Source organism: Aythya ferina (assembly GCF_964211825.1).
Source record: "Aythya ferina genome assembly, chromosome: 28".
NCBI lineage: Eukaryota > Metazoa > Chordata > Aves > Anseriformes > Anatidae > Aythya > Aythya ferina.
In genome coordinates, this window is record NC_140325.1 from 2,946,688 (window position 1) to 2,970,018 (window position 23,331).

A 23,331-nucleotide genomic window follows, 5' to 3' on the forward strand; every position below is an offset into this window, starting at 1 on the left:
AGCTGGGAAGTCTCGGTTGTTGGTTAGGTCAGTATCTATGGTATATAACTCTGAAGCCATAACTTTTAACTGGAGTGGTTTTTGATTATTTTTTTTTTTTAATTATTATTTTCTGGGAGGGCCTGGATTTTAACTTTTTTTAATGTTGTTAATTCTTTATAAGAGAAGACAAAAAAAAAAAAAAAAACAATCTATGATTATTACCTCTTGACCTGTTTGTTTGTAAAGAAATCACTGCAAAAAAAAAGAAAAAAAAAAGAAAAAAAAAAAAAAAGAAAACCAAATGCACACAGCTCGATTTACACTGGAACTGTTTCTACTCAAACCTTGCGCCTGTTCTGTAAGGTGAGGTTTCATCTCTGCTCCGGCCACCGGGGTTTATTTTTTTTTTAAAAACACTCTGTTCTTGCTGTCTGTGTATGTCTGTGTGTCTGTCTTTCCCCAGACCCCCGATCTTGTCTGTGACTTTATCCGTGTAAAGTGAGGAGTGTTTTTTTTTTTTTTTTGCATCGTGTTCGGAGCCATTTTGCATCCTCCCGTGGATTTTTCGCTGTCGGGCAGCACGAGGCTGCCTCGGGAGGGCCTGGTTCGTGGAGCAGCGTGGAAGTGTGTGCGCTTTGTGAATGTACAGCTCCCCTTCCCCTCCCGATTTGTTCTGACTCCTTTCCCAGCCAGAGGTTACCTCGTGTCTCCGGTACCGTCCGTCCCTTCACCAAACCCTTCTGCATTTAGAAACCGCGGTGGTGGGCGCTTCACAGACAACCCTAAAACCTCCCCAGCTGCTGGAAGGGGACCCTGCCGATGGCCCCATCCCAGCGGGTTGGGGAGGAATTTTTAGGACCCGTGAATTAAACTGCCCTAGGAAAGCCCACCGCGCCGCTAGGTACGTCCGCCGCGCGCTCCGCCGCGAGCGCCGCGCGTTTTCCTTCCAGAGTACGAGTCTCCTGTCCCTGTTAACTGTGCAGGCTGCTTTTTGAGGACACTAAATCAGCTACGTGACTTGCACTGATTCCCTCAGCCGCCCCTCCAACTGTAGCCACACATGCATCTGCCTCAGCGCTAAACCAAACAGCAGACAGCGGAGCGGATCAGGTTAGAAGGGGTGAGGGCAGGACGGCAGGGCATCCCCTCCGAGGAGGATTAGAGAAGCCTTGTGGTTTTTTTTTTGTAGAGAAATGCCATCCGAAGACGCTCAAAACCGAGCAGGATCTGAGGTGGGAACTCTATGTAGCATTTATCCAGCACTTTTCATGCAAAACACGTGCCGGGGAGGTGCAGTGCTTACTTAGCTGACTGGTAGCAAACATAGGAATCGCTGCCCGGCTCTGAAATGTGCCCGGCTCAGGTGGCTGCAGCTGTTTTAAAAAATAAAAATGCAACACTACAGACAGTTCAGGACGAGAGGCTGACGCCGCAGCGGGTCGGGGACGAGGAGGGGAGACGTCAGATACTCGCGAAATCGCCTTGGGGAGGGGCAGAGGTACAGAGCTCGTGCTTCTTGTCTGTGGCGCAGGGTTAATCGGTGGTACGCTGGCTTCAGAACAGATCTCATGGTACTTAATCTGCCCCTTTTTATTTGTTTGGTTTTTGTATATTTTATTAGAAAACGGACTGTAAAATAGCCACTTAGACACTTTACCTCTTCAGTATGCAAATGTAAATACGATGTAATATAGGAAATCTTTTGTTTAATATAAAAACGAGGCTGTCGATTTCTGCTGTACATTATTAAAAGTTTGTTTTATTCACGTGAGGTGTTGGAGTCTCTCGCTGTTTGCTGCGGAGGGGTAGGAACTGGGCGGCCAGGACCCAGCTGGGTGCTGTGGGGCGAAGCTCCCGGTGCTATGGGGCAGGTGGAGGGGGCGTCTCGAACCCAGGACCCCTGTCCTCCAGCCCTGACCCCCAATTTTTCAGCTGTTTGCTGAAAGCCAGCAGCAACCCAGACATTTGTTCAGCCCTGGGAGGGACCAGACCAGAGCCACTCGGGGTCAGCTCTGTCCCTGGTGACCCTGGCGTGATGCTGGGGCCGCTGTCTGGCAGAGGAATTGTCCCCTGAGCCCGGGGTGATCCCATGGGGCTTGCTAAAACAATTCCCATGGAAGATGAGGGGACAGAGGGGGGGTCCCAGCCCAGGTCCAGTGACCGGGAGCAAGAGGAACCTCTTCGAGGCAGCCCCTGGGCCGGTGCCTCGATGCCCACATGGGCACACGGCTTCTGAGGAGGCTAAATTGCAGCCCAAACTGCTCCCCGTGAAAATCCTGTCTGCTTGGAGGGCGACTGGTGCTCCTCCTGGATTAATTCTCCCTAATTACAGCCTCCTGTTGATGAGCACGTGAGTGGATCAAGGGCAAAATCCTCCTGTGCCTGGGGTCCCTCGCGGCACCGAGGGGCAGCCCCCAGCTGGGCTCACCCAGCTTTGTTTGCAGCCCCGGGTCTGCTGCAAAAATAACCCTGGTCCAAAAAAAAAAACGAGGCACTGGGTGAGTCGAGTGAATGCTTTTTTTGTTTGTTTTTGTGGTTTTCGTTTTGTTTTTGTTTTAAAGCAAAATCCGCCTTTACCTCTCGTCTAGGAAATGAGACAGCAGAGAGCTGGGGTGGCTCGGGAGGGAGGTGGGGATGCAGATCCAGAGCAGAATTAGGCAAAATTTGTGCCTTTTCTGCCATTTGTACTTCTCTGGGCACACGAGTGCTGCTCTGCACATAAATCTGTGTCTTTTAAATACATTTTTCCTTCGTGACCTGCTTATGGGACCAGCTAAGGCTCAGAAGGGGGTGGTTTTCACTGGGCATCAAGCACGGGCTGGTGTTTTTCAGGCAGGTCCCTCTTGAATTTTTGAGGCAGGTAAATCTTGAAAACAGAGCTGTGAAGTTCCAGCTGCGGTGTTGGCTCAGTTTTGGGGCAATCCACGCTCCCCAGCTTTCACATTCTCAGGTTGGTTTTAAAGTGCTTGTTACTCTGTGTCCTGGGACCCAAATTTCGCCGTGGAGCCGAATTTCAGGGACCCAAATTTCCCTCCTTGTGTGTCAGTCCCCTCCACATCGCTACCAGCTTAACCCTAAGGCCCAGAAAACTGCTCTGTAGGATGACATTTTTTGTTCTGATACCTTCAAACGAGGCCGTTTCGGGAAATGTGAATAATTATTTTGGAGAAATAAAGGTTTATGCACCCAAGGTGCCAGGGAAGGGGAGAAGGGGGTGATACCCCTTGCTAGCACCAAACTCTTCTCCTCGAATGGTATTTTTGGGAGGTGCTGCCCTATTCCGTGTCCTCCCCCGGCGCTGTTTAGTGAAAATCAAAAAATGCTATTACGAAAAATGGGGATGGGGGGGAAGGGGGGAGCCCAGCTCAGCACCCAGGGGCTTCCCCAGCTTCTCTTCACCCCTCCTCGGCCTCCGTCCCCTCCCCACTGCTGCTGGGCCCCTGGCCCTGCTCTGGAGCCCCCTCCCCGGGGCTGGGAGGGGGCCGGGGGGACCCCAAAATCCCCCCCCGCTCAAGGGGGCCCCATTCTGGGCACCTCAGGACCTGGGGGCGGGGCCAGGACCGAGAAGGGCGGGGCCAAATTCCCGAGGGGGTGTGGTCAAGACCAGGAGGGGGCGTGGTCAAGACTAGGAGGGGCGTGGGTTTTAGCATTGGGGGCGTGTCCTCGCGGGAAGGGGGCGTGTCTTAGCGGGATGGGGGCGTGCTCTAAAGGGATTGTGGGCGTGTCTTTGTTGGGAGGGGGCGTGGCCTGGCTGGTTTGTGGCCGTGTCCTGGCGGGATTGTGGGCGTGTCCTGGTGAGAAGGGGGCGTGTCCTCACCGCTTTGGGGGCGTGTCTTCCCCCTGGTCACGCCCCCGCGGGCTGATATAGCGGCGCGCGGGGCGGAGCGGCCCGGCCATGACCCTGCGGCGCCTGCGGCGGCTCCGGCCGAAGGAGGAGGAGGAGGAGGAGCAGGATGCGGCCCCGGCCCCGGCCCCGGAGCGCCCCGGCCCCGCCGCCGTCTACCGGGCGCTGGCGGCCGCCGGTGGGACCCTGCCCCGCGTGCGCAAGGTAGGAGGTTTGGCCCCCCCCCGGGATGCCGAGGGGTCGTTTGCCGGTGTCCCCCCCCCCCCACCAGTACCACCAGTACCACCAGCACCTCCCGGTTCGTGCCCCGGAGCCGCGATCGGGACCGGGTTGGGGCTGGAGGGGGGCGCATCCCTGGCTCAGCATCCCCACCCCGGGGGGGGTCCCGTGCCGGTGCTGTCCCCGCACCCCCGTCCTTAAATCCGTGTCCTCCCTCATCCTGTCCCCGCGTCCTGCCCCGGTGTCCCCCCGACCCAACGCCCCCGTCCTGCCCCGGTGTCCCCCGGACCCAAGCGTCGCCTCCTGGCCCCGTTCCTCCCTGCTCCCACCCACGGCACCTTCCCCACGTCCCCATCCTGCCCCAGTATCCCCCCTCCAAGCCCTACGCCCTGCCCCAGTTCCTCCCCGCACCCTTCCCCGCTGGTTTTGGGGTCCGGGCACGGGTCCCCGCTCCCCACGTGCGCGCCCGCACCACCGGGACAGGGGCGTCCCCGCGGTCCCCGTGCCTTGGGAAAGCCCCTCGGTGGCAGCTCTGGGCCCCGTCACCGCCCTTGTGCTCCCCCCGGGCCCCACGGCGCTTCCTGAGCGTCGGAGGGAAGCGAGAGTGGAGCCGACATCCGGAGCAGAAGTGGCTCTCGCGGCCCTGCCGTCACGTGCCGTGGGCCCTGGCTCCTTCCCGCTGACCGAGGCCACCGCAGGAGACGTCCCCAAACGGGGCCAGGGCGTCCTGCGTCACCTCCCCGTGCTGAGGGTGACGTTTTGGGTGCCGACGTGATGGGCTGCGTCCTTCCCGATGGGGTCACGTACCCGACGCCGGTTGTTGGGCGCTGAGATTTCTGGGGTCGCGTTTGGGACAGCCACCCGCTCCCAGCCACGGGCTCGGTGACACCCATTAGGTGCAGGGCATGGGGACGTGGTGGCACCTGGGCACCCCCGGGACGAGCCGCATGCGTTGCTCACGATGTGACCGCCTGCACCGCTCCGGGGCATTTTGGGGGGAAAGCTCTGTCACCCCTACCCCGTGGCAAGGGTCCCGCTGGTCCCGCTGCCTGCCCACGCCTCCGTGCCCTCCACAAAGGGCCGATTGTCGGGGCCGAGAGGCGGCTCCGCATGAAAAGCCCGACGCCGAGATCCCAACAGGGCCCCTCTGTGCCCGCCCGCCCCCGCCCCGAGCGTGACTTGGGGTTCGGCACAGCCGACGTCAAAGCGTGGGGCGAGCGCAGAGCAGATGTGAGGGCGGCTTTGAGCACGGATAAAAGCCTCGTTATGCCCCAACGGCCAGGGCACAGGGGGATGGGGGGGGGCACAGGGCTCTTGGGTGCACGGGTGCTGGTCCGGTGCCGGCTTGGCACGGTGCTCGTCCCCATGGGGTGCCCCGTTTTGTCCCCGGGGGAGTTCCGGGGGAATGCCAGCGGGTCGGTGCGCCCTGCTGATGGCTCTGCTTCTGCCGCAGGATGCGGGGTTCAAGTGGACGGCCCCAAGCGAGTCCCCAGAGGAGCACAGGTAGGGGTCGGGGTGCGGGTGACAAGGCGGGGGGGCACGTGGAAGAGTGGGGCAGGGGTTGGAGCATCCCTGGGGTGCTGCCCCAGACACCCCACAGTGGGGTGGAGACAGAGGGGAGCCCAGGGTGGGTAAGGGATTAGCTGCCAGCGGGGGGCACAGCTCCCTATAGGGACCTGACACCCCCAGACCCCCCAAGGTCCCCCCCCGGGGGTCCCATCCACAACTCCCAGGCTTCCCCCAGGCTTTCATCCACCCAGCCCCGAGAAAAACCCAAACCCCGAGGCAGCGTTTAGTTAGAAAAGTGCCCAAACTCTCAGCGGGCCGGGCCGGGAGGGGGCCCTGCCTCGTCCCTCACCCCTTGTGTCCCCCCCCCAGGAGGGTGGTGACGCTGGAGAAGAAGGCGGAGGAGACCTTTGGCTTCGAGATCCAGGTGGGTGCCGCGCCGTGCCGTGCCGTGCCGCGCTCCCCACCCTTCCAGCCCGCACCTTGCTTTGCATGGAGGGTATTTTTAAATTGTCTCTGAGCCACGGTTTTTATTTTTAGCCGTGACGGAGCTGCCTGCTTACCGAAGCCTCCCCTGGTGTGGGGGTGGCGGGGGGGGGGGGACACGGACGGGCCCTTCCTGGCTGGGGGCGCAGGAATTTGGTGCAAGCCCCCCCCAAGAGCCAGGGCAGCAGCCCCAGGTGCTGCTTAAACATTGAAATCCCCCCCCCAGGCCCTGTGGCTGTTGTAGAGGGGAAACCCTGGGTGTTTTTTTAAAGGGGGGGGTGTTCCCCTAACGCCCCCCACCCCCCGTTTCAGACCTACGGGCTGCACCACCAGGACAGGAACAGCGTGGAGATGTTCACCTTCGTGTGCCAAGTGCACAGCGGGAGCCCAGCCGAGGCGGCGGGACTCAAAACTGGTGAGCGCAGCCCCCGGGGGGGGGAAAAAGAGGGGTCCCCGGGGGGGGGGGGACTGGCATCCCTGATCCCATCCACCCCCACCTCCAGGGGACACGATCACGGGGGTGAACGGGCTGAACGTGGAGGGCATCCGGCACCGGGAGATCGTGGAGATCATCAAGAGCTCGGGGAATGTGCTCAGGTGAGCCTTGGGGGGGGGGATCGGGGGTGCCAGGGGGGGGTCCCGAGGTGACCCCCAGCCCCGTGCTGACGGCTGCTGCCCCTCAGGCTCGACACGCTCTACGGGACGTCCATCCGGAGAGCTGAGCTGGAGGCACGGCTGCAGTACCTAAAGGTGAGGGGAAGGGCTGGGGGGGGGTCGGGGGATCGGGGGGGGTCGGTCTGGGACCCCTTCACGTAACCCTTAACCCCCCCACCCCCCCTTTTTTTTTTTGCCCCACAGCAAACGCTCTACGAGAAGTGGGGGGAGTACCGCTCGCTGATGGTGCAGGAGCAGCGCTTGGTGCGGGGTGAGTGGGGGGGTCCCAGTAAAGGGGGGGTCCCAGGAGAGTGGGGGGGGTCCCAGGAGAGGAGAGGGGGGGGCGCAAGCAGCAGGGCAGCTCCTCGGGGTGCCCCAAATCCCCCCCAAAACCCCTTCTGACCTCCCTCACCACTGCTATTTCCCCCCCCCCCCAGCAGGAGTGGTGGCCAAGGACCCCAGCATCTACGACACCCTCGAGTCCTTGCGCTGGTGCCTGCAGGGTGGGGGGGCCCCCCCGGGCTCCCCCCGCGCCAGCGCCGCCGGCAGCGACGATTCCTTGTACCAAACCTGCGTCTTCGCCGATTCCCTCGACAAGGACGGGGACGAGGGGGGCACCTCGAGCCCCGCGCCCCCTCCGCCCCGTTCCCGGCCAGCCCTGAGCCGCAGCTCCAGCCTAAAATGCAGCGGGGGCGCGGGGGCCGCGGGGCTGCTGTGGGCACGAGCCGGAGACCCCCGGCCCGGGGGGGGCGTGGGACCCCCCCACAAGGCTCGGCACAGCAGCTTCCGCCAGCGGTTGCTCAAATTCATCCCGGGACTGAACCGTGCGCTGGAGGAGGAGGAGAGCCACCTCTAGCTGGGGGTGCTGTTCCCTCCCATATCCCGCCCCCCCCCACCTGAGCCTAATTTATTTATTTATTGCAAGAAGCCCCCCCCCCCACCCCAAGGCGTGGGGGGTCACGGCACCGAGGGACGCAAGTGGGGACTGTTCCCAAGGTCCCGAGGTGGCTTCTGAAGCCACCGCTCATCTCAGGAACTGGTGGCCTCCGTGCTGGGGGGGGGGGGGCATTGTGCCTCCTACCCCCCTCCCCCAAAAAAAAAAAAAAAAAAAAAAAGGGTTTTGTACCGCGTGGCGCACTCGTTGCTCGCCAATACAGAGACTTTTTGACTTTTTTTGCACCCGCGTGTGGCTGTGACTCCGGCAGAGGTGGCTTTTGGGGACGGTGCCCCGTAAGGAGCCCCCCATGGCTGCGCCCCCCCCAGCATAAAAAAAGGGTTTTGGCCGTCGTGGTGACCGCTGTCACCCTCTGGCCTGCGTGGGGACACCCCAGTCCCACCCCCCCCCCCCGCCTGCCTGTGGCCCCGCTGGGTCCCGGCCAGGCCCCTTCCTGCTCCGCTTCCTCCGGCAGCCACGGGAAGCGGCTCCCACCCCTGTCCTTCCGTTCCTGGGGTGCCCGGGGGGGGGAACGGGACGGGCACCGGGGTCCCCCACATCATATCCCCGCCCTGTTGCACCCCAAGCCCTCGGGTGCTGTGCCCTGAGCCCCCCTGGGCTGTTCCAGCAGCACCCATGGGTGCCCTGGGACCTGCTGCCGGCGTGCCCTGGGTGCCCAGCACCAGCCCAAAGGGGCATCAAAAAAATGGGGTGGTTTTTTGGGGTGCAACTGTGGGATTCTTTGCATGGGGGGGGTCTTGACTGCCCTGTGTGCACCGAGAGCCTCCCAATGTGGTACAGGTGAATGGGGGGGGGGGGGTCCCACACCGTGCCTCAGTTTCCCCATTGCCTTGTACCCCTTAAAATTAGGTCTTGGGGGTCCCGAGGGTGCCCCCACACCGTGTCCCATTGCACCCACAGCTGGGGGGGGGCACGAGGGGGTGCAGCAGGGGCTCAGCACCCGGGCACAACCTCGCTGCCTGGGGGCTTTGGGGGATGAAAGGGATTTTGGGGGGGGGGGGGCTGCATGTGCGTGCCTGGTGCGTGCGTGTGCGCGCGCACGCCTGATGCCCGTGCACACACGTGTGTGTGCGTGTGCTGCACACCCCGTACCCGGGGGGGCGGGGTGTGCCTGGGCCCCCCCCGGCTCCCCACCGCTCTCCTGCCTTGTCCCAGTTCCAGGAGGACTCCGTGCGTGGACATTTATGGTGCTGCTCCCGGGGCCGCCCGCGCGCGCGTTGCCAGGGTCAGGGCACCCCGTCCCCGTCACGGGACCTTCCCCAGCAGCTGCCGCGCCACGCGGGGGCTTTTTTTAGCCCCAACCTGGAGCTCCACGTGCCCGGGTTGGGCACGAGCTGGTGGGCACGGGCTGGGCACCGGCCCCGTGGGCTGCAGGGTCACGCGTGGCACCCAGACGTGACGGGGTGCAGGGTGGGAACACCCCCGCTGCAGGCTCTCGTTACGGGCAAATCGAGGCCGGTGGCAGGGAGCCCGTGGGCAGCCTGAAAATCCCCCACCCCCTGCTCCTGCCCCAAGCGTGGCAGCCAGGCTGTGGGTGCAGCCGTGCAGGGTGACGGATGGCACCGGGTGACGGATGGCACTGGGTGACGGATGGCTCGGGGTGACTGATGGCACAAGGGTGTTGGATGGCACGGGGTGACGGATGGCACAGGGAGATGGATTGTATAGGGTGCCCGATGGCATGGGTTGGCTGATGGCATGGGGTGACAGATGGCACGGGGTGACGGATGGCACAGGGTGATGGCACGGGGTGGTGGCACAGGGAGACAGATTGCATAGGGTGCCCGATGGCACGGGGTGACAGATGGTTTGGGGTGACAGCACAGGGTGATGGCACAGGGGGATGGATTGCATGGGGTGCCCGATGGCACGGGGTGGCTGATGGCACATGGTGGCTGATGGCACGGGGCTCCCGATGACACGGGGTGGCCACCACATCCCCACGGCTTCCCTGTTGTCCCCCAGGGCCCCTCAGCAGTGCCTCGCCGTGCCGCCGGGATTACGGGATTACGGGATTACGGGGTGAGCGTGTCCTCCCCCGGCGTAGGGCAGCGGGTGCTGCAGGTACAGCTAATCCCAGTGCGGGGGCCGCCGGCCGAGCCTCCCGGGCCGGCTCCGTGGGCACCGAGGGGCTGCAGCAGCCGCGCTGCCCCGGGCCCCCCCCCGACGGCTCCGGTTCCCCGGGACCTGGCCGCGATCCCCGGCCCGGCCCCGGTTTTGCCCCGGTTCCAGCCCCGGGGTGCGGGGCCCCGGTGGGTTCCGCCAAGCTCCGGGGCCGACCCTGCCCGAGGGAATCCCCGCGGGGGCGGCCCCGGGGCTGCCGCCGGGATTCCGTGACGTCAGCGGCGGGCATGACGTCACGGGGCCCCAGCTCGGGGCGGGTGGCGAGCGGCGGCGGCGGCGCCGGGAGCCGGGACCGGCACCGGGACGGGGAGAGGTAACGGGGGGCGCGGAGGGGGCGGCGGCAGCGCCCGACCCCCGACCACGTTCCCCCCCCGTTGCCCCCGAGCCCCCCGGGAGCTCTGCGCCCCCCCCCCAGCACCCCCCTGCCGGTGTCCCCGGGCCCCTCCGGTCCTGGGTTTCGCCCCTCGCCGTTCCTTGAGAGGCCCGGGGGGCGGGCCCAGAGCCGGAGGTGGGGTCCCGACGGCGCCCCCCCAAGGGGGTCCCTTCGTGCTGGGGGGGGGGGCACGACCGGGGGGCACCGGTAGTGCCACCGGACAGGAGGCTGGCGTTGAGTGGAGGGGGTATTGAATTGGGGGGGGTGGGCACTATCGGGGGGAGCTCGTACTGGGCGGGGGGGGGAGGAGCACTACCGGGGGGGCTCGGACTCGGGGCGGGGGGGGCACTACCGGGCGGCACTGCAGCGGGCGGCATTGCCGAGGGCGCTACCGGGGGGGCGCATTGCCAGGGCTGGTGGGGGGCAGCAACCGGGGGGCACCGGGGGTCTCGCCCAGCCCCGCCCAGCCCCGGGCCCCCCCCCTCGTCCCCCCCCCCCGGTCCCGCGGGGGCTGAGCTCATCTCCCCGGCCCGAAGCGGTTCCCCCGGCCGGGCGGTGCTGGGCGGCCGCCAGCAGCCGCCGCTGTTTCCATCGGCCCGGCCAGGGTCTCCCCGCGGGCAGGGCGGCCCCGGGGGGGGGGGGGCACAGCCGGGAAGGGGGGGCCCCAGGGGGGGCTCCCGCAGAGCCCTCGGGGTGGCACCCCTCAGTGGTTCGGGGCACGGGGGCAGCCGCTAACCCTAAACCTAATCCTAACCCTAATCCTAACCCGACCTCGGCCCCGGTGGGAGTGGGACCCGCAGCCCCCCCGGTTGTAGGGTGCCCCCCCCCCCCTCCACACTCCGGTTTGTTCCGCCCCGGTTGTCCCGGGCCCCCCGCGGCCCCGCTCGGCCCGGGCCGGCCGCCAGCAGCTCGGCACCGAGGCGCCTCCGAGCCCGTTCCGGTTGCGCGGCTCTCGGCCACCTGCGAGCACCGGGACCCGCGCTAAAAATACGGGAACGATCGGAACCGGCACCGGTGCGTCCAGGAACGGGGATCGGAGGCGCTGAAAGCCCCGCTTCTGGCTTCCAGGGACGGGCGGAGGGAGATGACCGGACCGGGGATGCCCCGGTGGCACCGGGAGAGAGCTCGCTGTTGCCTCGCTGTCCCGGCCGGTAACCGGGTCCCGCACGGCCGGAGCTGCCCCGGGGTCCTCCCGGTGCCCGCGGTCCCGGGAGCTTCTCTGGGTGCTGGGGCTCTGGGGAGGACACCGGGGGTACCGGCACCGGGAGGGAACCAGGGGCGCTGGCACCGGGAGGGCACGGGAAAGTTGGCAGCGGGATGGCACCGAAAACACCGGCTCCGGTTCCCACCGGCACAGCGGATACCGACACCAGGAGGGCACTGGGGACACCGGCACCGGAGCTACCGACAACGGGAGGCACCGGGGCCGCTGCCACCGGGAGGGCACGGGGCGCACCGGCACCGGGGCTACCGCACCGGGACGGCACGGGGAATACCGGCACCGGGCACCCGGGCGGCGGTCCCGGGAGCCCCGGAGAGGGAAGGGGGGGGGGAGGAGGAGGGGAGGGAAGCGGGGGGCGCCCGCGCTATTTTTAGCCGGGGCCGCGCAGGGGTATTTTTAGCGCGGGCGCCGAGGTTGCGTCAATGGAACCCCGCGTGCGTCACGGCCGCGCCCCCGCCGGAACCGCCCCCCCGCTCCTTCTACGGTGCCGCCGTGCGTCACGGGCCCGCGCACCGCCCCGCGCGTCACCGAGCGCTTAAGAGAAAGTAGTGGCGGGGCCCGAGCCCGGCGGAGCAACCGGCAGCGGCGGCAGAACGGGACCGGAGCGCCGCGCCCCGGCACCCCGGGTACGGCTTGGGGAGGCACCGGGAGGGTGCCCCGGAGTAGGGGTGGAGGGACCGGGATGGAGAGTCCCCGGTGGAAACGGGGGAGAGGGAGGGGGCGGTGCGCGCTCTGCAAGGTGCGTGGGTTTGGGGTGCTCCGGGAGCACTGGGGGGGTCGGGATGGGGCGTCCCGATGGGGTGGGGGGCGAGGGGGGCGCCGGGTCGGGCGGTGCGCGCCCGGTAAGGTGCGCCGGGAGTGGGGTGCCGGGGTTGCCGGGGGTGTCGGGGGCACCGGAGCGCCCCGCTAGCACCGCCGGTAACGGGGTCAGGGCAGCGCCGAGCAAGGAGCGTGGAGAGCGGGCGGCCCGGTGGTGACACCGGGGGGAGTCGGGGAAAGGGACCGGGAGGCGTGAGGGATCCCCGGCACGGGCAGTCCCGGTGGCAGCGGGGAGAGCCGCGACGGAGGCTGCCCCGGCAGCACCGGGGGGCGCCGGGAGCCAGCGGTGCCGCGGCCAGACGGAGAGAGGGGTCCCGCCGGGACCGGGGCAGCCGGGCTCCGTGCACGGTGCGCGGGGTTGGGGAGCTCCGGTGGCACCGGGGCGCTCCGTGCGGCTCCGTGGGGGGAGCCGGGCAGCGGCGGGACCGCGTTTTTTGGGGCTGTCCCCGGCCGCACCGGGCCAGGGCACGGCTGCTCCCTGCGCCCAAAACCTCCGCCTGCAGCCGGGAGGGGGGGGAACGGGGGTGGCAAAGCCCCAGTCCCGGTGCTGCCTTCCCGGTGGCACGGTGCAGGCAGCACCGTGAGGGGCCTGGCAGCGGCTGCACCGTGGCAGAAGGCAGCAGGTGCCGGGGGGAGGTGGGCAGCGCTCCCCCCTGCGCCGCCAGCTGCTCTCGCCCGCCCGCAGCCCAGGGCTTGGTGCCAGGGGCTGCCACCAGCCTGCGTTGGCAGCGGGCTCCGGGCAGGGCTCTGGGCAGCTTCCCGCACTCCCCGACGAGGATCCTGCAATTAATGCCCGCCTCGAGCTGCGGGGGCTGCTGCAGAAATTTGGGCTCGTCCCTGGGGGATTTCGTGCTGGGGACCCCCAAACGCCACCGGCATTTGAATAGGCAAAAGGAGAGGAAGCAGCAACTGAGCCGAGCGCTGCCTGCTGCCGCTGGACAAAGCCCCTGCGGGGTTTGTAGGAACGGGCTGCAGGTTTGCATGGAGCAGCGGCCGGGCAGCAATTTGCAGCCGGGATTTGCATGGCACTGAGCTGCCGGCAGAGCCGCTGCAGCCCCCGCCGTGTCCCCGGCATCGTGCCCTGCTGCTGCGTGGCAGGAGGCAGCCGGCGTTCCCCAGCCCCTCGGAAAAATCTGCACCGTGGGAGCTCTTTGCGCTTCCCCGTGCTGGCCTGGTCCCGCTGATGGAAAGGTGCCACGAGGGGGGGGGTGAAGGGAGAGGGGGGGTGCGCATGTCTGCCCGGTAAATCCCAGTGTGGCTCGGTCCCAGGAGGCCGAAGGCTCTATTTTGGGAGCACGGGACAGCCAGCCCCCAGGGGGAGGTGGCACTCGGCGGGGGGACACTTTGTGTCTGTGTGGCACGCCAGCCACGATCCCCCTCAGCCCCGACAGATGGGGACAAACCCCACGGCGGCACAGGGACACCGGGAGCAGCCTGGGGCCGGTGGCACCGAGGGGGTAGCGGGGCTGGGCCCACGCAGGGTATTTTTACCCGGCTCCCCGGGTGGGTGTCAGCTTTCTGGAGGGCGCAGCGCGAGAGCTGCAGGAACTTGGCTGAGGGGTGGCCCGTGGGGCAAACTGGCACCGCGCTGTGCCGGGGGCTCCGGCCCGCGGCCTCGGTGCCAGGCGCGGGGTGACCTTTAAAGGTCTGCGAGATGAATTACATTATCGTCTTGCCATGAGGGTCACCACTGTCTTGGCTTTCAGCTGGACCTGAGACTCCTGTTACGCGTCTCCGCGGCCGCGGGGCTGGATCCGGCCACCTGTGCCTCCTGTGCTGGGGGCTCCTTGCCCCCATGCAGCGGCTCCGGCTGCAGCCTGCCCTGGGCTGCTTTTGCTGTTCCACCGAGCTCCAAAAAGGCTCCTTGGGGAGCCGAGCGCCCCGGTTTAGCCTCGTCTCAGGGCCAGCTTCAGCCCCCCGCCCCCCCCGGCCCAAAGACCGGCTTCCCTCAGCCAGACCGGAGCTCGGGAATCCGCCGGCCGCATTCCTCCCTCCTTCCCTTTCGTCGGCTTTGCTAACCCAGCGTTTTGGGGAATGTCCTTTGCTCCCATTGGCTGCGCCGTGACCTTTCTTGGGGACAACAGCGGCTGCCACAGGGCCCTGGGCTTGCGAGGGGGATGCCTTGGCACGCGCCGAGCCCCGCGCCGTGGCTCTCGCCCCTCTCCATCCCTCGGCGCAGGCTCCGTGGGGCAGGCGGGGTGGGCGCAGGAGCAGCAGGGTCCCCGCTGACACCCCACTCTCCCCGCAGAGATGCCCTGCATCCAGGCGCAGTATGGCACGGCCGGCGCTGGCCCCTGCGAGCGCTGCCCCAGCGAGCTGCTGAGCCCCGACGGCGGCCGCTTCCCCATGGAGGTGGCCGGTGCCGACCTGGCGGCCGCTCCCGCCCTGCCCAGCTTCAGCACCTTCATGGAGAGCTACGCCGGGGAGTTCGACGCCTTCCTCTACCAGCTGCCGGCCAGCAGCCAGCCCGCCGCCTTCAAGCTGGAGGACTTCCAGGTGTACGGCTGCTACCCCGGCGCCTTCGGGCAGCCCGAGGAGACCCTCTCCTCCAGCGGGTCGGACTGTTACGGCAGCCCCTGTTCCGTCCCCTCGCCGGCCACGCCGGGCTTCCAGGTGCCCCAGATGCCAGGCTGGGAGGGCTCCTTCGGGGCGTATTCGCCGCCGCCGAGCTACGAGGGAGGGCGGCCTTGGGCTGAGCCAGCAAAGGGGGGCGCGGCGCAGCCCCCCTTCTTCGCCTTCGGGCCCCCGGCCCCCAGCCCCGGTGGCTCCCCCGGGCCCCTGAAGGACCCGCGCCTGCTGGACACGGACGCCTTCGCGCTGCCCCAGGGCTCCCCGGGGGCTTTCTCCGGGTTGCCTCTGGCCCCCGCCTCGCCGCTGCTGGAGGGGCCCACGCTGGCCCCCGCCAAGACGCGCAGCCCCGGGGCGGGCGAGGGACGCTGCGCCGTCTGCGGGGACAACGCCTCCTGCCAGCACTACGGCGTGCGCACCTGCGAGGGCTGCAAGGGTTTCTTCAAGGTAAGAAATGCCACGAGGGAGAATTCCTGCCTTGCCTCCCCAGCCATGGGTCACCCCGAGAGGGACGGGGGCAGGGGGAGCGGCCCTAGCCCCGGTGTCCCCAGCCCCAACGTCCCGGTGGCACAGCGGGGGCCCCCCCTAAGCAGCTTTGGAGCCGGATGCGGGGCCGGAGCGGGCGGCGGAGGACAGAAGGGCTTTTGTTCGGTGGCTCCGCGCCCCGGGGCTGAGCTCGCTCGCTCCTTCCCCGCCCGCAGCGCACGGTGCAGAAGAACGCCAAGTACATCTGCCTGGCCAACAAGGACTGCCCCGTGGACAAGAGGCGGAGGAACCGCTGCCAGTTCTGCCGCTTCCAGAAGTGCCTGGCCGTGGGCATGGTCAAAGAAGGTACCAGGGTTGATTTGGGGGGTTGGGCACAGCTTGGGGGCACCCCCGGTGCCCGGCTGAGGACGCCCACGCTCATTGCACGTCCTGCTGCCCGCAGTGGTCCGGACCGACAGCCTGAAGGGTCGCCGTGGCCGCCTGCCCTCCAAGCCCAAGCAGCCTCCGGACGCGTCCCCCGTCAGCCTCATCACCTCCCTGGTGCGGGCACACATCGACTCCGTCCCCAGCGCCACCAAGCTCGACTACTCCAAGGTAGGGCCGGTGCCACCCCGGTGCCACCCCCGTGCCACCTCGGGCTCTCCCCGGGGCTCTGATCCTCACCACCCCGTCCCCATCCCGTCCCGGCAGTTCCAGGAGGCGGCGCCGTGCCAGTTCGAGAAGGAGGACTCGGTGGACGTGCAGCAGTTCTACGACCTCCTCACCGGCTCCATGGACGTCATCCGCAAGTGGGCTGAGAAGATCCAGGGCTTCGCCGAGCTGCCCAAGGAGGACCAGGACCTGCTGCTGGAGTCGGCTTTCCTGGAGCTCTTCATCCTGCGCCTGGCGTACCGGTGAGCCGCGGCACGGTGCGGGGTGGCGGGGACGTTTGGGGCCGTGCCAGGGAGGGGGGGTGACAATCAGGCTGTGCCCGCAGCTCCAGGCCGGAGGAAGGCAAACTCATCTTCTGCAACGGCGTGGTGCTGCACCGGCTGCAGTGCGTGCGGGGCTTCGGCGAGTGGATCGACGCCATCCTCGAGTTCTCCCAGAGCCTGCACCGCATGAGCGTGGACGTGCCCTCCTTCTCCTGCCTCGCCGCCCTCGTCATCATCACAGGTGAGGTGGGGACGGGATGGGATCCCCCTGTCCCTCCAGCACCGGGTGTCCCCTCCCCTGGCCCCGCGGTCCTCACACCTCGTCCCCGCGCAGATCGCCACGGGCTGAAGGAGCCGAAACGGGTGGAGGAGCTGCAGAACCGCATCGTGGGCTGCCTCAAGGACCACGTGGCGGCGGGCGAACCGGGTCGCCCCGGCTGCCTCTCCAAGCTGCTGGGCAAACTGCCCGAGCTGCGCACCCTCTGCACCCAGGGGCTGCAGCGCATCTTCTACCTGAAGCTGGAGGACCTGGTGCCGCCGCCGCCCATCGTCGACAAGATCTTCATGGACACGCTGCCCTTCTGAGCGCCCTCACCCCGGGGATTGCCCGGGTCCCCCCCCCCCCGAGGATGTCCAGGTCCCCCCGAGGATGTCCAGGTCCCCCTGGGGATGTCCAGGTCCCCCCTTGGGGACACCCGGGTCCCCCCCTTGTGCCTTCACGGCGCCGGCAGCGTGAGGCCAGCCGGCGCGGTGCTCCCTCCTCCCTGTACAAACGCCCGCGTTGTAAATACCGAGAGGCCGGATCCTGTACAGAGCAGGGGGTGCAGGGAGGGGGGGGGCTTGCACCGGACCCCCCCCAGCCTCCGCCTGCTCCCCCCTTTTTTTTTTTTTTCTCGTTTCTTTTGGCCTTTTTCTGTATATAAACTTGTACGTACAATCTCAGCACCACCACCCCACATTTATATTTGTGTACCCCCCCCCCCTGCCCCCAGGGCTCTTTCACCCTCTCTCCCCAACCCCCCCCCCCAGGTAATATATTCTATATTTAATATATTGAAATTTGGACGAGTGCTGCCCGCTTGCCCCCCTCTCTGAGCCGGGACGGGGTGCGGGCGGTGGTGGCTCCGGTGTCGGTGACGGGGACAGCCGGGGCACCGCGGCCACACGTTGCCCACGCCGCGGCCCCGCTGCCCTTGAACCCTCGCTCACCCCCGTGGCGGCGGCTGCAGCGGCCCCGCACCTGTCGCCCGCCTGATTTATCCTCCCCAAAATAACCCGGGAAGCGTGACCGCCACCCCCCCAGCCCGCCGGGGTGCAGGGACGAGGCTCCGGGGACGGTGCCAGGAGGGGACGGTCAAGGGGCAGGGCACCAAAGGGGGGGGCTCGCTCCCAGCCTGGGTCTTGCAGCCATGCATGGGGGGGGTTATGGAGGGAGGAGGGTGTTTGGGGTTAGGGATGGGGGGTGTCCTGGTGTGTGGGGATAATGGGGACAGGATGGGGGGGTGTCCTGGTGCATGGGGACAGGATAGGGGGTGTCCCGGTGCACGGGGACAGTAGGGACAGGGATGGGGTGGGTGCCCCAGTGCATGGGGACAGGGATAGGGGGGGTGTCCCATTGCAGGGGGACAGGAATGGGGAGGGGGGAGTCCTGGTGCACGGGGACAGTGGGGTCAGGATGGGGTGGGTGTCCCATTGCGTGGGGACAGGGGTGCATGGGGACAGTGGGGACAGGATAGGGGGGTGTCCCGTGCATGGGGACAGGAATATGGGGGGAGTCCTGGTGCATGGGGACAGCGGGGGGGTGGGACACACACCAGGTTGGCACTGTCCCCTTCCTCCTGCCGGGGACAGCCCGCCCCCGCAGCAGCGTTCCTGGGGCCACCAAGGGCCAGCGCAGAACAAGGGGCGCATTGAGGCGGCGGGGCCGGGGGGGCCGCGGCGGTGCACAACAAGGCGCCCTCTGTCCCCCCACGCCCACAGCACCCACCCCGCACACAATGGGCAGCGCTGAGCCCAGCGGTGGGGCCGCGGGCGGGGTGGGGGGGGTGGCTGGGGGGGAGACGGGAAAGCTGCAGGCAACGGGAACGGGGGGCCAGGGTGGGCACGGCGAGGGCTGCCGGCACCGTATGGCACGGCATGGCTCTGGGGCTCCAGCTTTTCCTTGGGACAGAATTGCCGTGTTGTAGGGCAGGGATGACGGTGCCATGGGGCTGGGATGACCGTGCTGTGGGGCAGAAATGACCACGCTGTGGGGCTGGGATGACCGTGTTCTGGGGCAGGAACGGCCGTGCCGTGCCATGGAGCTGGCAGCGAGGCCGTTGCCCACCTCGTTGCGTTCCCCATCTCCCTCGTAGGAGCTGCTGCGGGAGGGTTGGGGACACCGGTGCCAACGGGGCTGGGTAAAAATAACCCCGGGGCTGGCTCGGGCTGCACGGTGCATACACGCGTGTCCTGGCGTGTGCCCAGCCCCACGTGGCAAAGACACGCGTGTGGGGACGTGCGCCCAGGGCCGGGCCATGGCCACGCGGCTCCCTGCTGTGTCCCCCGGGGGTGTGGGCGTCCTGCTGGTGGGACAGGGCAGGGGGCACAGTGTGGTGGCAGGCCAGCACCCCGCATCCCCACGCACCTGTCTGCCATGTCCCTGTACCCCGTGTCCCCATGTCCTTCGGGTCCATTTGTCCCCGTGTCCCCCTGTCCCTCGGGTCCATTTGTCCCCATATCCCCCTGTCCTTCACACCCATCCATCCCCATGTCCCCCGTCCTTTGGATCCATCTGTCCCTTGTCCCCATGTCCCCCTATCCATCCGTCCCCATGTCTCCACGTCCCCCCGTCCCCATCACCTGTGTCCAGCTGTCCCCATATCCTTGTGTCCCCATGTCCCCATGTCCGCATATCCCCCATCCCCATCCACATGCCCAGTGTCCCCCTCCACACCCCACCCCCTTTGTCTCCTCGCACCCCATTCTCGTGTCCCTGCACCCAGGGGTGCGACACCTCAGGGTCACCTCGGGTCACCAGGGGTCACCTCAGGTCACCGGGGGTCACCGGCGCGGTGCGGTCCTCCCGCGGAGCCTCCCCACCAGGGGGCGCTGTGGGCTGGGCAGCGCCCCTAGGAAGACGCGAGCCGCTCTGCGCTGCGGGAGGCCAACTCTATGGTACCCTGCCTCGGAACGAACCAAATGGGCTTCGGGGGGGGGAGGCGGCGGCAATCCCCGCCTGGGGGCTGTGCTCGTGCTGTGCCCCGCGGCCGGGAACGGCTGAGGAAGAGGCAGAAATACCCGAAATAAAGCCTCGGGGTCGGTAAAGGCGGCTTGAGTGAGAAAAGAGCCGAGCATCGGGAGGTGACGTCCTGGGTCTCCCCTAAAAGAGGATGGGCTGGCCCGCTCCGCCCCCCGCCCCCCCCCCCGCCCCGTCAGGTGCTCGGGGAACGGGGCCGGGGACCGGGGCCGGGAACCGGGGCCCAGCGGGGAGCGGGGCCGGGAACCGGGACCGGGAATCGGGGTCGAGAACCGAGGCCAGGGGGTGAGTACGGGCCGGGAACCGGAGTCGATACCGGGAACCGGGATCGGGGTCAGGGCCGGGAACGGGAACCGGAGTCGGGGCTGGGAACCGGGGACCAGGAACCGGAGTCGGGGACCGGGAATCGGAGCAGGGACCGGGACCGGGGATCGGGGTCAGGGCTGGGGTCCGGGGACCGGGCCTGGGAACCGGCGTCAGGAACCGGAGCAGGGACTAGGACCGGGGTGGGGGATTGGGGTCGGGGCCGGGGACCGGGGCCGGGGTCGGGAACCAGGGTTGGGGACCGGGAACCGGAGCAGGGCCCAGGACCGGGGATCGGGGTCAGGGATCGGGGTCCGGGGACTGGGCCTGGAAACTGAGGTTGGGGACTGAGAACGGGGAACCAGGGTCGGGGACCGGAGCAGGTACCGGGAACCGGGGGTGAGGGATTGGGGTCGGGGATCGGGAACCGGGAGCTGGGTCGGGAACGGGAACCGGGACCAGGACCGGCGTTGGGAACCAGGGACAGGGAACCGGGGTCGGGGTGGGGGATCAGGGATCAGGAACCGGGAGCTGAGTTGGGAACCGGGACCAGGACCAGGGACTGGGGTCAGGAACTGGGGACAGGGAACTGGGGTTGGGGTCAGGAACCGGAGTCAGAAACCGCAGTCAGGGACCGGGAACCGGAGCAGGGACCAGGACCAGGGTGGGGGATCGGGGTCAGGAACAGGAACCGGGACCAGGACCAGGGACCGAGCTCAGAAACCGGGAACAGGGAACCGGGGGTCAGGAGTAAAGCCTTGAGGGCGAGACCGGGGCCCTCCGGGGGTACAAGGGGGCTACGGGAGGGGATCTGAGACCCCCAACCCCATAACGACCCCGTTCCCGGCAGCAGCGGCCGCCCCCCAGCCATGAACTGCCGGGCCGAGGTGCTGGAGGTGTCGGTGGAGGGCCGGCAGGTGGAGGAGGCGGCGCTGGCCGTGCTGCACACCGTGCTGCTGCACCGCAGCACCGGCAAGTTCCACTACAAGAAGGAGGGCACCTACTCCATCGGCACCGTCGGCACCCAGGACGTCGACTGCGACTTCATCGACTTCGCCTACGTCCGCGTCTCCTCCGAGGAGCTCGACCGAGCCCTCCGCAAGGCCGTCGGGGAGTTCAAGGCAAGGAAACCGGCGGGGATGAGGTAGAAGGGGTGAAAAAAGGGGGTGAAAAAAAACCCTCCCGGCTCCTGCTGTGGGGTCAGAAGCAAAAGGAAGGTCAAGGTTGGCTCCATCCCTCTCCTGGGCAGCTCAGCTGTAGGTGGGGGGAGATTTATTAATGGATAATTAATGAATAAATGCCCTGGCTGTAGGTGGGACTGAGATTTATTAATGCTGAGCCCCGGCTGCGGGTAGGGGGGGAGCACTTGGAGCCTCCTGGCACCCATGGGTGCTGTGGTTTTGCCCTGCTGGGGAGCTGGGCACCCCCACCACCCCTCTCCCCCTGTTTAGAAGAGGAGGGGGAGAAGGAAAAAACGACTCACGGGTTGAGATGAGGATGATTTATTTAAGGGGGAAAAATAATAATTATTAAGGAAAGAGGGTTATTAATTAAAGAATTTAACTACTCTCTCGCTCCCCCTCCTTAGAAGAGGAGGGGAAGGAGGAAAGGGAAGGAAAGGAAAGGACGACTCGCGGGTTGAGATAAGGCTGATTTAAATAAAGGGGGAAAAATAAATAAATAAAGGGTGCCCACACCCAGCGCAACCCCGCTGGGACTTGGGGGGGGGCAGACGGGATTTTTGTGTGTGTGTGTGTCCCTTTCTAAGGAGGGTGCTGTGCCTCCAGGACGCGCTGCGCAGCTCGGGCAGCGACGGGATGGGGCAGATCTCGCTGGAGTTCTACCAGAAGAAGAAATCCCGCTGGCCCTTTTCGGACGAGTGCATCCCCTGGGAGCTGTGGACCATCAAGGTGAACGTGGTGAACCTGGCCAACGAGCAGGAGCGGCAGATCTGCCGCGAGAAGGTGGGCGAGAAGCTGTGCGAGAAGATCATCAACATCGTGGAGGTGATGAACCGCCACGAGTACCTGCCCAAAATGCCCACCCAGTCCGAGGTGGACAACGTCTTCGACACCAGCCTGAAGGACGTGCAGCCCTACCTCTACAAGATCTCCTACCAGATCACGGACTCCCTGGGCACCTCGGTCACCACCACCATGCGGCGGCTCATCAAAGACACGCTGGCTCTGTAGGGCCAGCTTTTGGGGCAGCTTTTTCCCCCTCCCCACGCACGCACGCACACCCAGGAGCGCAGCCTCAGGCTCTGGGGGAAGGCGTCTCCCTCCTCTTGAAAAGCTTCCGCGAGGAGCTGGGCTCGGCCCAGCCTTTAATTGGGGGTTGCTGCTGGTTTTGGGGTGAGTGTTTTGTGGGGTGCTGGCCACCAAAGCTGGCCCGGCTCGGAGAACCAGCCGGGTGGCTGCTGCTCGGCGCGGCGCCGCCTGGGTGCTGGGATCCTGCTCTGACTCCTGCCTTCCTCCGGGGGTGGAAAAATAAAATGTTTTCCCTTCCTGGGGAGTCCCGTCGTGTTTTGGGGTCACCATCCGCAGGGTGGGGAGGGAACGGGTGCTGAGGAGGAGCTGGGAGACCCCCAGTGTGTGCCCCCGTGGTGAGGGGGGGTCCTAAAATGGGGCGGCCTCGCTGTGGGGTTGGGGGCTGAGCCCCCCCACAGGTCTCCCAGGGATCCCCCAGTGCCCTCCAGTTCCCCCAGAAAGCCTCCCAGTGCCCCCCAGTTCCCTCGAGGCTCCCCCCCGGGATGCCCTAAACCCCTCTTACACCCTAAAACCAAACCGAGACCTCTTCCAGCAGCGAGGCCGGGCTGCTCCCCGTTTTGTGGCCCCCCCAGCCTCACGGGGGGGGGGACAAACCCACGTCCCCCCACCCCACAGAAGGGTCCTTGTGGGTTTTTACCTACCGGGCACTGCTCGGGGAGCTGGTGCAGGCGGCTCGGCCGGGCCCTGACATCATTTAAACCCTCCCCGGCTGCCGCCACCGCCCCGCGAGGAAGAGGAGGAGGAGGAGGAAGAAGAGGGAGGAAGAGGAGGAGGAGGAGGAGGAAGAGGAGATGAACGCCACGAGGGCTCAACCCAGCAGCCGGGGGGCCGAGGGGGCCCAAATCGCCGTCGCCCTCGTCCTCTGCCTCGCCGTCGCCTTCGGGGTCTTTTTTTTGGGCCGCCACCTCCTGCTGCAGGCCGAGAGCTTGGCGGCCCCCCCGGCCCGCGAGCGGCGCCCGTCCCGCGAGGCCGAAGGCACCGCGGGGGGGGTATAGAGAGTGGGACCCCCCCCCCCCCCCCAAAAAAACCGATGGATGGATGGACGGACGGACAGCACCAGGGGCTGCGGCTTTGGGGTTTGTAGGGATTAAAAGGCAATGGGGGGGGGGGATTTGGGTGTGGGGGGGGTTGGGAGGAAATGGGGGGGGTCCTGGGTGTGTCTGGGGCCAGCCGCGGGTGGGGTTGGTAATCCCAGCAAGAGGATTAAGGGAAAATTGGGGTTTTTTTATTATTTTGCCCTGTTTTAGGGATAAGCTCTGGGTGGATGAGACTTTATATGAACGCACCCCCCCCCCCCAAAATGAGGACACGGGACCCCCGCAGCAGGGAAATGGGGGGGTTTGGGGGGGGGGGCACATACCCAGGACC

At 66.6% G+C, this 23,331-nt stretch overlaps 3 protein-coding genes across 5 annotated transcripts; all 3 read left to right on the forward strand.

Moving 5' to 3' along the window:
* Positions 1-3,877: 3,877 nt before the first annotated feature.
* TAMALIN (trafficking regulator and scaffold protein tamalin) lies at positions 3,878-7,870 on the forward strand (the record flags this gene model as incomplete). The annotated part of the gene is made up of 8 exons (XM_084500217.1): positions 3,878-4,030; positions 5,499-5,548; positions 5,924-5,978; positions 6,350-6,452; positions 6,541-6,634; positions 6,721-6,787; positions 6,896-6,962; positions 7,132-7,870. The coding sequence occupies 8 exons, from the start codon at positions 3,878-3,880 to the stop codon at positions 7,545-7,547; spliced, it is 1,005 nt and encodes a 334-aa protein (XP_084356343.1). The 3' UTR covers positions 7,548-7,870.
* A 3,986-nt stretch (positions 7,871-11,856) lies between these two features.
* Positions 11,857-17,129, forward strand: NR4A1 (nuclear receptor subfamily 4 group A member 1). 2 transcript variants are annotated; one of them, XM_084499825.1, is made up of 7 exons: positions 11,857-11,991; positions 14,433-15,199; positions 15,454-15,583; positions 15,681-15,832; positions 15,929-16,131; positions 16,215-16,393; positions 16,487-17,125. In XM_084499825.1, exons 2-7 carry the CDS (start codon positions 14,435-14,437, stop codon positions 16,735-16,737), a joined length of 1,680 nt encoding a protein of 559 aa, XP_084355951.1. In that variant the 5' UTR covers positions 11,857-11,991; positions 14,433-14,434; the 3' UTR covers positions 16,738-17,125. The 2 variants fall into 2 exon arrangements, with proteins under 2 accessions (XP_084355951.1, XP_084355950.1); XM_084499824.1 differs by having other exon boundaries at positions 16,215-17,129.
* Positions 17,130-19,373: 2,244 nt separating this feature from the next.
* On the forward strand, positions 19,374-22,200 carry ATG101 (autophagy related 101). Of its 2 annotated transcripts, none has more exons than XM_084500076.1 (3): positions 19,374-19,675; positions 20,547-20,814; positions 21,481-22,200. In XM_084500076.1, exons 1-3 carry the CDS (start codon positions 19,524-19,526, stop codon positions 21,883-21,885), a joined length of 825 nt encoding a protein of 274 aa, XP_084356202.1. In that variant the 5' UTR covers positions 19,374-19,523; the 3' UTR covers positions 21,886-22,200. The 2 variants fall into 2 exon arrangements, with proteins under 2 accessions (XP_084356202.1, XP_084356201.1); XM_084500075.1 differs by having other exon boundaries at positions 19,375-19,675; positions 20,544-20,814.
* The last annotated feature ends 1,131 nt before the right edge of the window (positions 22,201-23,331 follow it).